At 38.9% G+C, this 14,441-nt stretch overlaps 1 protein-coding gene across 1 annotated transcript in view; it reads left to right on the forward strand.

Annotated features, from left to right (window-relative positions):
• Positions 1–6: 6 nt before the first annotated feature.
• Positions 7–14,441, forward strand: part of MBNL3 (muscleblind like splicing regulator 3) — a gene marked incomplete at its 3' end in the record, with an annotated part of 49,932 nt that continues 35,497 nt past the window's right edge. The window contains exon 1 of the mRNA XM_081809270.1: positions 7–379. Coding sequence (XP_081665396.1) covers positions 203–379 — 177 coding nt within the window. The remainder of the gene's footprint in view (positions 380–14,441) is intronic.

Genomic DNA, 14,441 nt, shown 5'->3' on the forward strand with positions numbered 1-14,441 from the left:
TTCTGATACAATTTTTACTTTGTGATTGGCTCTGTTTGACCAGACCAAATTTTGGCTGAAACGAAAACCTAAGTGCTAACAAAGAAGCATTTCACGAAAGCAACCTTATCTCTTCACATATAGCTTGAATTCACTTTTAACCATTTAACAGCAGCGAAACTATCCTAGAGAGGGTGTACTTGATTCTAACTTTGCTTTCAATATGACGGCTGTCAATGTCACCCTGGTTCGTGACACCAAGTGGCTGACTTTAGAAGTCTGCAGAGAATTTCAGAGAGGAACCTGCTCTCGAGCTGATGCAGATTGCAAGTTTGCCCATCCGCCAAGAGTCTGCCACGTGGAAAATGGCCGTGTGGTGGCGTGTTTTGATTCTTTAAAGGTGAGTCTCATCTACATGCACATAACATTTCATTTAAATTTGTTGATGTCTATGTGTTTTGAAATATGATGTGCTTTGAAATTAGTAAAGTGAATAGCGTGGAAGTGTAAGTTTTGTTTGTTTGTTTGTTTGTTTGTTAAGACAGGATGTAGACTCTGTGCTTGTAGAACTAAGCCAGACTATAGTTCATCTTATCTCATCAAAGCCCACTGATCAAGATAGATTTGAAGGAAAAAAATTAAAGAATTTTTGTAGGAGTAAGAAATTGCAGCCTTGCCATACTTTACTTCTTTGTATAGGATTTAAATGTTGAGTACAGTGATCATAATTCTCATAGAGCCTAAAGAAGCCCTTTACTGAATTATAGCCCTATTAACTATGTTATTAAAATACACTTGGCAGGGACCAGGCAGCTTTCAGAGGACAAGTGAAGTCATACTCAAAGAGTATAAGGTGAAAATCTCACCATCCAGGAGGAAAATGTCTTTTAAAGTTTATTTATTTTAGTAATCTCTACACCCAATGCAGGGCTCGAACTCACAACCCCGAGATCAAGAGTCGCACAGTCTACCGACTAAGCCAGCCAAGAGCCCCCAGCATACTTAGTCAAAGTATATTTTGAAACTTTAACTTAAACATTGGTACCAAACTAGGTTCACTTAATTTTCTTCCTGAACTGATTAACCAATTTTAGATTTGTGAGTACATTTTATAAGGTAAGTCTTATTGCCAAGGTCATCAAACCTGAATATTATGTACTAGACTATAACCAAAATATGAGGGCAAATGAGATATTATGTAGAATAGAACATATGTGATTGCAGAATAAGAAAATGCACTGACTTTCATGTGTTATTCATAGTTATCTTTAAATTAAGGATAAAGATTTATAAATTAAAGTGCAGAAGTAAAAAAAAATAGTAATAGATTCCTGGTTTAATAAGATTTGCTACGATGCATTCGAGAATTTTTTTTCAACATACATCAAAGTGAATTAAGCCTAATAAGAACCTTTTCAATTTCTTGATATTGTTTTAGCCTCATCATGACCAATTTTACCTCATTAACATTTTTATTTATGGCTGCATTGGCTGACAGAGATGTATTCTTTTTTGTGATCATTTCTTCAGAAAACATTTCATCAAGTTACATCCTCCATAGATAGTTAATTTAACTTATTTCGTGGTTAGTACTTTTTGTTGCAGACCCTCCCAAGTCAAGAATGCAAAGTTATTATTGTAAAAAACCAGTAATTTTTGCCATTGAAAATGTCTGAATTGCTCTTATTTGCAGCAGATATTATGATTAAAGGGCTTATTCTCTACATTTCACTATCATTCGAGTTTCATCTACAATTATTTTGTATATTATTAAAATCTCCGCTGCATTACCTGGCAATGCCTTGAAGCAGAAAAGAGCACTGGGTTATTTGGGGTGGAAACAGGAGATATCTTTCATCCAGTCCGTCAAGTGGGTCTGGGATAGCACGAGGCACTGTGCATATGTTGTTTCAGGAGATCTGGCGGACAGTCCCAGCCTTGCTACTGTGTCTGACCTTAGCTACTTACTCTGGTAAGGCTTACATTCCTTTATCTCTACCTAACTTCCAGGATTATTATGGAGATGCCATGAGATTACATAAACGAAAACTCACGTATCACTCTAAGAGTGAATTAAATGGAAGATTATTTTCTTGCAATTCACTAAGATGTTTGTTTGAGGAGTTCTTCAAAACAGCTCTATTTAGTTAGGGTTTATTGTTTCATTCTACAAACTCATGTTCCAAATGGACATACCCAAATCCAGTTGCCATGAGTGTCATATTAGTTCTTCAAGCTAAGTATCACTGTTTTTATAGTTTACTCTTTGATTGAGAGTTCCTTGCAGGCTTTGTAAATTCTCTCTTTCCAGACATCTGGTGGCAGGAGATAGGTGATCCTCCTAATCATTGGTATACTTCAGGTCAGAGTGCCATAAAGGAAATATTTGGAAGAAAATAATAAGCAAAGCAATTGTTAATAAAACACATACTGTACTACTACTTTGAAGGTTGGAAAATGTTTAATTCAGAGACTACATAGATAGTGGCCAATGAATATTGATAAGCCACTTAATTATTTAAATACACTGTCTACTCACTGCATCCAGTGTTTTTAAAATAATTTTTGCATTATGTTAATATCTTGGTGACCAATCACACAGGATAAAGACAATTTATATAAACCTCACATTTTCAAATTTTAATAAAAACTTTAATATTTCAAATACACAAAACCTTTCAAACAATTAATTAATTTGCCATTTAGACAGCACATTCATCACAGTTCCACATCTGTACAAGAGCTTGGTGGCTGTCTGCTTTTATATTATTCCTTATCCATGATATGCATGAACCCTATTACTAAGTTGGGGGTAATTGACCTATGTGGATTGTACAACGATCCTATCTATAATACACAAATAACATACCTCAGTGTTCATTGTGGCATTTACTATTGTATAATTGAAACACCTTTGAAATGCATCTGTGCACTATTTCTATTTCTGTGAGTGGTTAATAATTGAAGCAATCATTTGATGAGTTTTGGGCTGCTGCATTTGGTGCTCTGTGTCTTGTTTTTGTAAGGATTTCATTAACACTAGGTACTCTACCAGATGATGATGGTTCTTTGCCTTCCTAATAGGCACAATAGACACAATATTCTATACTCACCTCATAATGAGGGAATGTTGTCAAAATAAGGAGGGCCAGCTTGATGGCTAATTGTGCATTGTGCTGAAGTGCTGTGCCCATCACTCCATGAATGTTGAGTGTTCATTGATGAAGGTTGCCCTATCTTCAGAGAGAGATCTAGACAGTGCAGCCCATAGATTAATTTCCAACTACATAAAAGAGTGAGTCTCATGTCATATTGATATGTAGCTGTTTTTGACTCAATTGCCTAGCCTGCTTGGCACAATTATTTCAAAATTTCTCTCCAAAATATTGCTTAACCCGTTCTGTGCCAGTTTCTTGCTATGACAGTTTACCACTGACCTTGCTTGATACTTTCAGGGTATGTCTCTTACATTTAACAAAAGATCGTCACTAAAAATACCACGCTAGGATCCCAAGGGTCACTGGATTATGCAAGACTTAGGGCCATTTCTAAGCTTGATCAGAGAGGTCTGCCTGCACTATAAAGATACATAGACAACACCTGTCATCCTGAGATTCCAGGAAAATAATATTTTACTTGAGGATCTCTATCTTCAGTAATACTGAGCTTGAAAAGGAAGTATCTTTGGTAAAAGTCAGTGCTATTTCGGACATTAAAAAAACTTTTTTTGAAAGAAAAATGGAATTACAATTAGAACCTAAACAAATACATATTGATAGCTCAACCTAACTTTTTAAATTTTTTATTTTGAAATAATTTCAGGCTTACAGAAAAGTTGCAAAAGTAGTACAAGGATTAGGGGCACCTGCGTGGCTCAGTCGGTTAGGCGGCCAACTCTTGATTTCATCTCAGATCATGATCTCAGAGTCCCACATTGGGCTCCATGCTCAGTGGGGAGTCTGCTTGAGATTCTCTGTCTCTCTCTACCTCTGTCCCTCCCCCCCACTCACTCTCTCTCTCCCTAAAATAAATAAATAAATCTAAAAATAAAATCTTTAAGCATAGTACAAGGAGTTCCTGCATACCCTTCACCTAGCTTCCAGTAATGTCAACAACTTAGATACCTTACAGAGCCCAGTTATCAAAACCAGGAAATTAACTCTAGTACAATATTATTAACTAAACTAGAGACCTTATTTGAATTTCACCAATTTTCCCACAGTGTCCTTTCTCTGTTCCAAGATCCAATCCAGGATCCCACATTGCACTTACTCGTCCTATCTCCTTAGTCCCCTCTAATCTGTGACAGTTCCTCAGTCTTTCAGTATCTTTCCTGACCTTGACACTTTGGATGAGTACCGGTCAGTTTTTTTGTAGAATGCCTCTCAGTTTGGGTTTGCGAATGCTTTCTTATGATTTGATTAGGGTCGTGCATTTTTGGCAAGAAAACCGCAGGAAAGATGTGCATTATATCCGAGAGTGCATGATGTTGATGTATCTGATCACTCGTTATATTATGGTCAATCAAGAAGGGGAGGGAGGAGAAAATAGACCGAGGGCATGACAGAAAAAGATGCAGTGATGGGCCCCCAGAATGACAGAACCCTGGAGGATGAGAAGCCCAAGAAGTTTTGGGATGTGTGTGTCCCTGTCGTGGGCTACTGTGGGCTGACCCTTGTGCTGAATGAAGTAAGTGCCCCTGGCCACTTCTAACTTAGGATCTTCCTACATCAGGAACAAGGTGTTCTGCCTTTGTTTCCAAGATAAATAATATTTCCCCCGATTGTGAAAGTTATCCAGTTCTATGAAGGGAAAGGAAAAGACAAAAAGAAATCTTAAAAATCATACACAAGAAGATAAGAATAAAATGTAACAAAAGGTAGGTAAAGTGTAAATATCATCCCCACTGAGGCAATATCATCGTTAACGTTTCTATGTGTTTCCGTCCAGTCTTTCTATCCTTTATATGACTATACATATGTCTCATAAACCTTGCCTTACCTCCTGCATCCTCACAGACTTCACTCCCTCACTCCCTCCCCCAACAATCCTGGACAGCCAACCTCTCCCTCCATTTATCCTTCCTGTCAGTCTCATGTTCTTCCCAGGGTACCAAAAAAAAAAAAAAAGAGAGAAAAAAAGAAAAGAAAATCTAAACACTGCCTGATCTCTCATTCAGAGACTTTTAAAAAATATACCACTTATTGTGGCACTTTTTCTGGTCAGAAATTAAAAACATCATTTCTAGAAAACTGTAATATAGTCACAAAGATTTCAAAAGAAACAAATCTGTAAGTCTGTTACCTGATGAATCTCTTCAGTACGTATTTCAAAAATTTCTTTTAATGACAACTGTTTCCTCAAAAAGAGAAAAAAAAAAGGTTTCAGTCATTCCATGTAATTCCAAAGGCTTTTCATACTTGTGAAAGAAGAGTATTTTAGAAACATACTTAATGTAAAAGATACTATTTTTCAAATAATACGCAGCCATCAGAAATTATGTTTATGAGAACTATGCCATCATAATAATAAGCTTTATCTTCTATTCAATGCCTACTGTATTCCAGAAACTTTACACATGCTGACTCTAATCCTCACCACAACCCTGTGTAGCCTTTACCATTGGATGGGCCAGATTTTGCCAGCTGTGTTGTCTTGAACAAGTACCCAATCTTCCTGTCCCTACGTTCCCTCACCTGTGAAAACAAAGAACCTACTAGCACCTACCTCTGGAGTTACTGAGCATTCAAATGAGGTGATCCACATAAGGCACTTGGAACAGAGACTGGCTTATTATCAGCACTCAAGAAATGTCTATGTTCACCAAATAAATTCCAGGTGCCCTATTTAAACATGAAAAATAAAATTAAACCATGACAGTAGTAGAAGAAAGTGTAGGTGAACACTTCTGTAATCCTGGGGGTGGGGAAGGCCTTCTAAGCACACTGTCAAAGGCAGAGACAATCAAAGCAAAGGATTATTAGAACTGACTACACAATACAAATCATGGCTGAGTGACAGAAAACACCAAAAAGTTAGAAGATAAGCAATAATTTGAGGGAAAAAATGTAGCTAATTTGACAGATAAAAAGGTCTTTAATATACAAGCGTTACAATAAAGAAAATATGAACAATGGTATTTTCCTGGAAAAATAGGTGAAGGATAGAAACAGTCAAGCAAGACAGTCCGATGTGTATGCCTGGGGACATTTTGGTGAGTCCTCCTGACGCAGCTGCCCTGACACCTGACGTAGCTGCCTGTTTCCGCTGTCCCCGTCACAGTGCACCCCCCGACCTCCAGTCCAGAGAACTCTCACCTTGTAGTTCAGTTCTTTCTGCATTATTTATGTGTTCTACAAAACTGTTATTTCTAATCAAAAAAAAAAAAAAAAAGAAAGAAAAACATTTTTTAGACAGGGCTAAGCTCCAAGGGGAAACTAAAATCATCTTTATAAGAGAAGTTTTATGATATTAAATATAATGCTTGCATACTCAAATCCTGAGAGAAAAGTTGAGAATTTCACTGAGCATCTCCTCTACATTCTGGCATTCTGGAGCTGAGAATAAGGAATCTTACATGTTCCAAATACCTTCCTTCTTCCCCTCCACTCAGTGTCCGTAGACAGATAGATACATAGCTAGCTAGCTAGCTAGCTAGGTAGATAGATAGATGCAATTTATTCATCCAGTCACTGGATAGGTACTTAAGAAGCACCTGTTGGGTGCCAGGCATTGTGCTAGGCAGAGGGATCTAGCAGTGAGCTAGAAACAGTCCCTGCCTCCATGAAGCAGATAGTCTAGTTGGGGGAGGAGGGGCAAACAGAAAGGAAGTCAATATTCAGGTGAATGACATCGTCCGGTGTGAAGAAAAATGAGGCAAGGAAAGGACACAGAGAATGGCAGGGGCTGCTGTTTTAGATTAAATAGTCAGGAAGGACTCCTCTAATGTGGTGATATTTGAGGAGAGGCATGAAGGAGGTGAGGGAGTAAGCTACGAGGATTTCTGAGAACATTCCAGGCAAAGAGAACAGCAACGGCAAAGGCCCCACAGCAGCAGTGAGCCTGGTGTGTGTGAGGAACCTTGGGGTCACCAGGGTGACTGGAGCAGAGGGATGAAGGGGGAGAGCAGCAGGAGATGAGGTGGGAGAGGTAAGGGGCTGTGTATATCATGGTAAAGACCCAGAGCATGTCCCAGATGAGGAAGGACCCTGGAAGCCTGTGCTAGGCGTCACTGGACTCTCCTGATACAGATCTTTTCCCTGCTGCTTTTGCTCTGTATTTTTTGCTGTAATAAATCTTAGCCACTGAGTCTTAGAAGTCCGCTGGCGAATCGCCAAGCAAAGCTCTTCCATATATTATTCTTTGTCATACGTTATTTACTTGATGATTTTTCTTTTACTTTTAACTTTTTAGAAAAATGTTGTGAATGGGTTGTTTCTTTCCCTTTTGATTTTTTAAAATTTAATTTTTGAATGGATAATGCATTTTAATCATTCAAAAATTTGAACAACAAATGGCCGTCAATTGATGAATAGATAAAATGTGTTTTCTACATACCATGGAATATTATTTAGCTATATAATGAAGTACTAACATGGATGAACCTTGAAAACATTATGTTAAGGGCAAAAAGGCAGTTCAGAAAGACTCCATATTGTATGATTCCATTTATATGAAGTATCCAGAGTTGGCAAATCCACAGACGGAAAGCAGCTCAGTATTACCAGGGGCATTGGTGGCAAGGAGAGAATAGATTGGAGGAGCAGTGGGAAGGGACCACTAATGGATAGAATGTTCTAGAAGTAGACAGTGGTAATGGTTGCACAACTTGGTGAATAAACTGAAAACCACTGATGTGTACACTTTACAAGGGGGAGCTTTATGGTATATGAATATCTCAAAAATAAAAAAAATTATAAGAGGTATGCAGTTAAAAACCAGTAAAGGATATGCAGTGAAGTTTCCCTCTCATTTTTTTCTGCAGCTAACCTGTTGACCTTACAACCAATGTACTGAGTTTTCTCTCTCCCATAGATATTTTTGAACATACATGCAAATATGTATGTGCCTATTCTCACTTTTTTACACAAATAGTAGCATACTGTTCTTCTCCTTGCTTTTTTTGTTTGTTTTATTTACAAATGTTAAAAGGAGAAGAAAAGATATACCATGCTGACATTAATCAAAAGGAACCTGGAGGTGCTATATTTATAGTACCAATATATAGATTTATATTAAGGATAAACAGAATTGCACACAAGCACTGGGCTCTACTTAGTAAATCTGTTACTCACAGGCACATGTAAGTACTTTATATGGATGCTGGGGTTGAACAAATAGGTGAATAGAGAATAGATAAAGATAGCCGGCTTCCTCACCATCAGATAAAAGAGTTAAAAATAAGGAAAAGGGGAAGGCTAGAACTAATCCTATAGTGTGGATTAGAGTGGAAACATCAGTATGTTCATTTTCATATGAGCACAGATACAGAAATAGACATAGAGCTATGTGTATGCATGGATCACCGTACATGCTTATGTCTCCTACATACATACATACATACAAGCAAGGGCACCTCAATAGTAATAAACACACCTAGCACCCAGATCTTGATCTCTAAATACCATTCTTCAGGAAAGGAACCAGGGCTCCTCGGAGTAAGAGCTGACTGGACCGAGGCAGGGAAAGTAAAAGTGAGCCTGTAATGTCTTGTGGTGCCAGAAAGTAAGTAAGTGCTCACAAAAGAGTGGGGCATGACAAGAGGACACAGGAGCGGGTCTGAAGGAGCTCCCCACTGGCCAAAGTGTCAAGGTCATGAAAGACAAAGAAAGACTGAGGAACTGTCACAGATTGGAGGAGACTAAGGAGACATTGACAAGTTAATGCAATGTGAGATCATGGGTTACATCCTGGAACAGAGAAAGGGCATTTGGGGGGAAATTGGTGAAAATCAAAAAGTCTCTAGTTTAGTTAATATTGTACTAGAGTCCTGCTTTTGATAACACTATGTATGGTATGTAAGCTGCTGATGTGATGGGAAGCTGAGTGAAGGGTAGGCACGGACTCTCTGTACCATTTTTGGAATTTTTCTGGAAGTCTAGAGTTATTTCCAAATAAAATATTTCTAAAAGTTAGCTTTTGTGTTCTCACACGAGCACCTCCTGTCCCCTGATGCTCAGAAATACAGTGGAATATTGTTTCTTTTCATTTTGCCTTCTTCCGCCTGCGGTATGGAAATGAGAAAATGCTGATGTCCGTGCAATGGCTGATCCTGGGCCTGACCCCAACCAGTTTAATGAGTCAGAGAGTTAAATCATTAAGAAAGCGTTCCTACCCAGACTAGCGCTTCACAAACCTAGAAAATCAAGAATTTGGGCTGGAGAAGGAAGACCACCGAGTTTAGACTGTTCGCATTTCCTGATAAGGAACCTGGAGACCCAGTGAGGGAGAGTGGCCAGCACAAGATCACATAAGCAGTAGCCAGAGAGCCTGAGGGCTCCAGTGTCCTTCTAATCATTTCGGTTCTTCCCCCTGCGGAGAAGGAGGAAATGGAGAAAACATCAACTGGGCTATTATTTTTACTAGACCAAAATCATCCGGCCCTTACCTTGGTCAGATTGTGTCACATGACACTGGGGTGGGGGTTTGGCTCCCCTTCACTTTTTGTACTTCAAAAGGTGGGCGGGGTTGGGGGGAAGCCAAGGTTGCCTTTCCTAATCCCTCCCTCATTTATTGTTTCATGACATTGCTTTTAGATTAAGACTTTTTTTTTTTTTTTTTTAGAGAGAGAGCGAGCCTGAGCAGGGGGAGGGGCAGAGGGAGAGACAGAATCCTAAGCAGGCTCTACACCCAAGGTGAGGCTCGATCTCACGACCTGAGATCACAACCTGAGCCAAAATCAAGAGTCCGACGCTCAACCGATTGAGCCACCCAAGCGCCCCACATTTAGATTAAGACTTTTCACATTAAGTTCTTTGACAATCACTGGAGAAGAAAGAGGAATAGGGACCTGGTGGTTTTTATTTGTAGACAAAGTTATCTAACTTAGTGATTTAGTTAGTTTCTTTAATTGCTTTATTGAATGGCCAAGAGTCGGAACCCCAAGCTGTCTTGACTCCCTTGTCTATCTCTCTCCCCCAAACCCTGTGTTGCTAAGTTACTTAGCTAGAATTGGGGATTATAACTGGCTGTGGATCATATACATCTTTGCTGCATGAAACTCTGGCATCTGATTCTGTTATATACTCATTAGTACAGTGCCCCGGCTAGCTAGGGAGGCACCTGTCACAAGTCAGCTGAAACTATCATAGAGGCAGTTCAGCTTTATTGTGGGTCAGATATTGTTTCATCAAATAACTTGGAATCTAACCCAACCCATTTAAAATGTTGTTTTATGGGAGCATAGCTCAAGATCATTTCTCTCCACCTCAAAGCCAAGGTTGCTATTGGGTTGTATTTTTCAACCACCATTTGATGCCATTAAGACTGACCCCTTGCCACGGGACCCCCGATTAGTGTGAGAGATCTGAAAATCAGAAGTTGGAGAACTATATGTCAACTCTTTTGTTTGGAAGAAACTCTTACATGTTAGAGAAATATATACCTGATCCTACTTGATCATTAAGTAATTCTCTTCATGTCGTGGAGCTGTCTGGAATCATTACAAATACTGTCTTTTTCTCTATTTCAAATTTTTGTAAAAGGTGGATGCCAGGTACTTCTGTGCATCTGGAAATAGCAATTAGTTTTTCGAGAAACCTGACTTTATTCATAGAACATCATTTACCTACTGCTCTTTTTTGCCCTTACAGATTAGCTTTCTGTTTATAACGTCCCTGAGCTTACCCTCTTTTCCTCTGTCTCAGTCTGCTGCTTGATTATTGACCTATAGGGTTATATATTCCAGAGGAATCTTAGCCGTCCGTTCTTTCCTCATTATCTCTAAGTAATCTTTTCATTTTCTTCCATATTTTCTCCTCTCTGTAATCAGTCTTCAGTTTCCTAAATTGATGGTTTTTTGTAGTTGATGCTGTAGAATCCAGATTTACCATCCTGGTTAGGTTTTTGAAACAATGCTTTTATTTCTGTGCCTTCGGTTCTCACCACAGGGTCAAGTTTTACTGCTAGATGTAATTAGAAGTTTGATTGGCTCATTTTCCTGTCTTTCTTGATATTGCTTTCTTAAAAGTCAGTAAACGATTCCATTTATTCTTCAACCTTTTATTCTCTAAATAATCTCCACTATTTGGACTTGGCCATCTTGTCTCCAAAGTCAGAGTAAATTATTTTTTTTTTTTAAAGATTTTATTTATTTATTTGAGAGAGAGAGAATGAGAGACAGAGACCACGAGAGGGAAGAGGGCAGAGGGAGAAGCAGACCCCCTGCTGAGCAGGGAGCCCGATGCGGGACTCGATCCCTGGACTCCAGGATCATGACCTGAGCCGAAGGCAGTCGCTTAACCAACTGAGCCACCCAGGCGCCCCAGAGTAAATTATTTCTTTCAGTATCTTGTTTGTGATGAGTTTGTATAATATTGCTTAGTCTAATCTGTGATTTAGTTAAGTACAGTAGATACGGCTGCAGGATCCATCAATTTTGGCAAGTGTAACTTGGCCATGGGCATTTAAATGTTTGCTGTATTGGGTTTTTTTTTTTTTCTATCCTACGTGGGCATATGTTTTTTGTTGAAACTCAAATTTTTATTTACCCACCGGAAATTGGTAGAGAAGAAATTTGCTCCTACCCATGTTCTCATGGGTACGCAGTGGACAGTGAAGGCAGTTTCCACACCGGGAAAACCATCCATAAGTTTGAAAATGTAGGGTCCACAGTGATGTAGCTGTTAAATATGTTAAATATGTGGTAAATATGACAAATTCCCTCAGCTAAGACATATCCTGCGTGTCAGCCATGATTTGCTAGCTAACTTATGAAGTAGTAAGGTTCTAATTTCTGCATCTAGGTACATTGAGTAAGCAGCAGTGTAGTATCAGTCAGCTCTTACTCAGTTCCAAATACTTTTTGGAGACTCCATTTTTAAAGGTGATAGTCTTTTTAAACCAGCCACATTGGCACATTGCCTTAACATTTTTGTTCATTGTATTTGTGAAAGAGTAACACTGAAGTAACACTTTGAGAATGTTTAATATCGTTAAGAACTCTGTGTTCTTGTTTTAAACATTTGGTGAATACCTATCTCAGAAGTTGTTTCTCTGTTGTTAACCTTTATGCTTATCACATACTCCATTAAACAAACTTAAAATTTTTGCAGATTCTGTAGAAACATGACCTCTAGAATTTTTGCAATTTCTTGGTTATTTTGCTTTTTTTTTTTTTTATTATTAGCCAGCAAAGCATTCTATGTAGAAACAAATGAAATCTTAAAATACAAGTAGCTGAAACATTTTAAAACCTTGTCTGTGTCTATTTCACCAGTCCCCCAATGGAGGAAGGATTTGTATTTTTTCCAGCTTTACTAAGATATCATTGACATACAACATAGTATAAGTTTAAGGTGTACAGCATGATGATTTGATACAAGTATATAGTGTGAAATGACTAGCGCAGTAGGGTTAGTTAACAACTCTGTCACTTCCATAATTATTTTTTTGTGGTGAAAATATTTAAAATTGACTCTCTTAGCAACTTTTCAAGTATACGATTCAGTTATCATTCACTAAAGTCACCATGTGGTACATTACATCTCCAGAACTTATTTGTCTTATAACTGAAAGTTTATACCCTTTGACCAGCATCTCCCCGTCACCCCTAGCCCCCAGCTCCTGGTAACCTCCACTCTATTCTGTTTCTGTGAGTCCATCCTTTTTAGATTCCTTGTATAAGTGAGATCATATAGTATTTGTCTTTCTGTGTCTGTTATTTCACTTAACATAATGACCTCCAGGTCCACCCATGTTGTCACAAAGGGCAGGATTTCCTTCTTTCTCGGGGCTGAATAGTATTCCATTATATATATATTGGAATATTGCCTTTTTTTTTTTTTCAAAGAAGCCTTAGAAGTTGTCTTGATAAATGTCTGTTTCTTGGGTGAACTACAGATGCAACCATGGAAATATCCGAAACAAAGCATGGCATCAGCAAGTAGCATAAACAGAGAAAACGCTGCCTTGTAATAACATCTCAAACAAGGGCTCCTTGTGTGGCCTTGAGCAAGACACAGGACTCCTCTACTTCTGTTTCTCTTCATACAAGAGCTAGCAGCAGCACTCAATTTGTAGGGCTATTGGTTGTGGTTTACTACAAGGACTTTACAAATGTCAGGGGTCATTTAATGCTGAAAGTCCTGTTAAATCCATTAAGAATTCTATATACATTCAGTTCCCCAAAGAAATGATTCATTCAACAAACATTTATGGAAACCTATAACTTGCTAGGCACAGGGCTCAGTACTGTGCAGGATACAGTTATGGAAGACATGATCCCTGCCTGACCTCTTACTATGAAGCCGTTTGTGTTATGTATGTACCATAAGCCAGGTACAAACTAACCGCTAAAAGAGTCCAGGGGGAGAGGCAGGGGCCGGGATTATACCCAGCTGTGGCATTGAGACACGCAGTCATGGGAGAGGTACTGTTTGAGGTATTCTTTGAGGGAAGGATAGGAAGATATTCCAGGCAGAGGGCATAACCTCAGCAAAGACAGAGAGGGAAAGGTGGGATGTGTGGGGAGGGAGTTACGTGCTAAGTCAGCCTGGCTGAAGCTAGAGCTTGGGTTGGCAGAGGAGTAGCCCTAAAAGTCAGTGAGGAGTTTGAACTTGATTTCATAGCTCTGAGGAGTCTGACCGTTTTTAAGTAGAGAAATGACATCATCAGCCTCTGCAAGATGAATTGGTAGAGTACGAGAGACTGGCAATTGGGGGAGGAGATCCTCTTAGAAAGTGGTGAAGTATTGAAGGTATGAAATGGTAAGACTGAACTAGGTGTGGCGGGGGGAAGAGAAAGCCAGGGACGGAGGTGAGGCGTTGCTAAAGTCAACATGGTTAATTCAGAAAGAGGGGGTTGACGTTCTTCTTCCAGCCTATGGCCACTGTGTTCCCCTGAATATCTGATCTCACTGAATTTTAAGTGAAGGTCTGCCATACTTTTTTCGGTTTCACATCAGACGCCATCTTGTTCACCACCGTATCTTCTGTCAGCTGTCTTTCTGCCTCTGTACTTCTACCACCCATTTGATTTTTACTTAAATATGAATGAAAACTGTATACACCCATGTGCTAACTCTCCTCACTCAACCACCTTTTAACCTAGATTTGATGGCTTACACATTGCTGATTTTTGCAAATTTAATTTCATCCCTTAGCACTATAGAAATGTTCTTTGGCCGCACGCTGTTGGACGCTCTCCAAATGTTGCATTTTGAATGCTTTTACCCTATATATAGATTTTTAAAAATTCTTGCTGAGTAGCCCCTATTAAATATTATGTTAAAGTAATTAGTGTGA

Source organism: Leptonychotes weddellii, chromosome X, assembly GCF_054177405.1.
Source record: "Leptonychotes weddellii isolate Sample4059 chromosome X, ASM5417740v2, whole genome shotgun sequence".
In the NCBI taxonomy this organism is placed as follows: domain Eukaryota; kingdom Metazoa; phylum Chordata; class Mammalia; order Carnivora; family Phocidae; genus Leptonychotes; species Leptonychotes weddellii.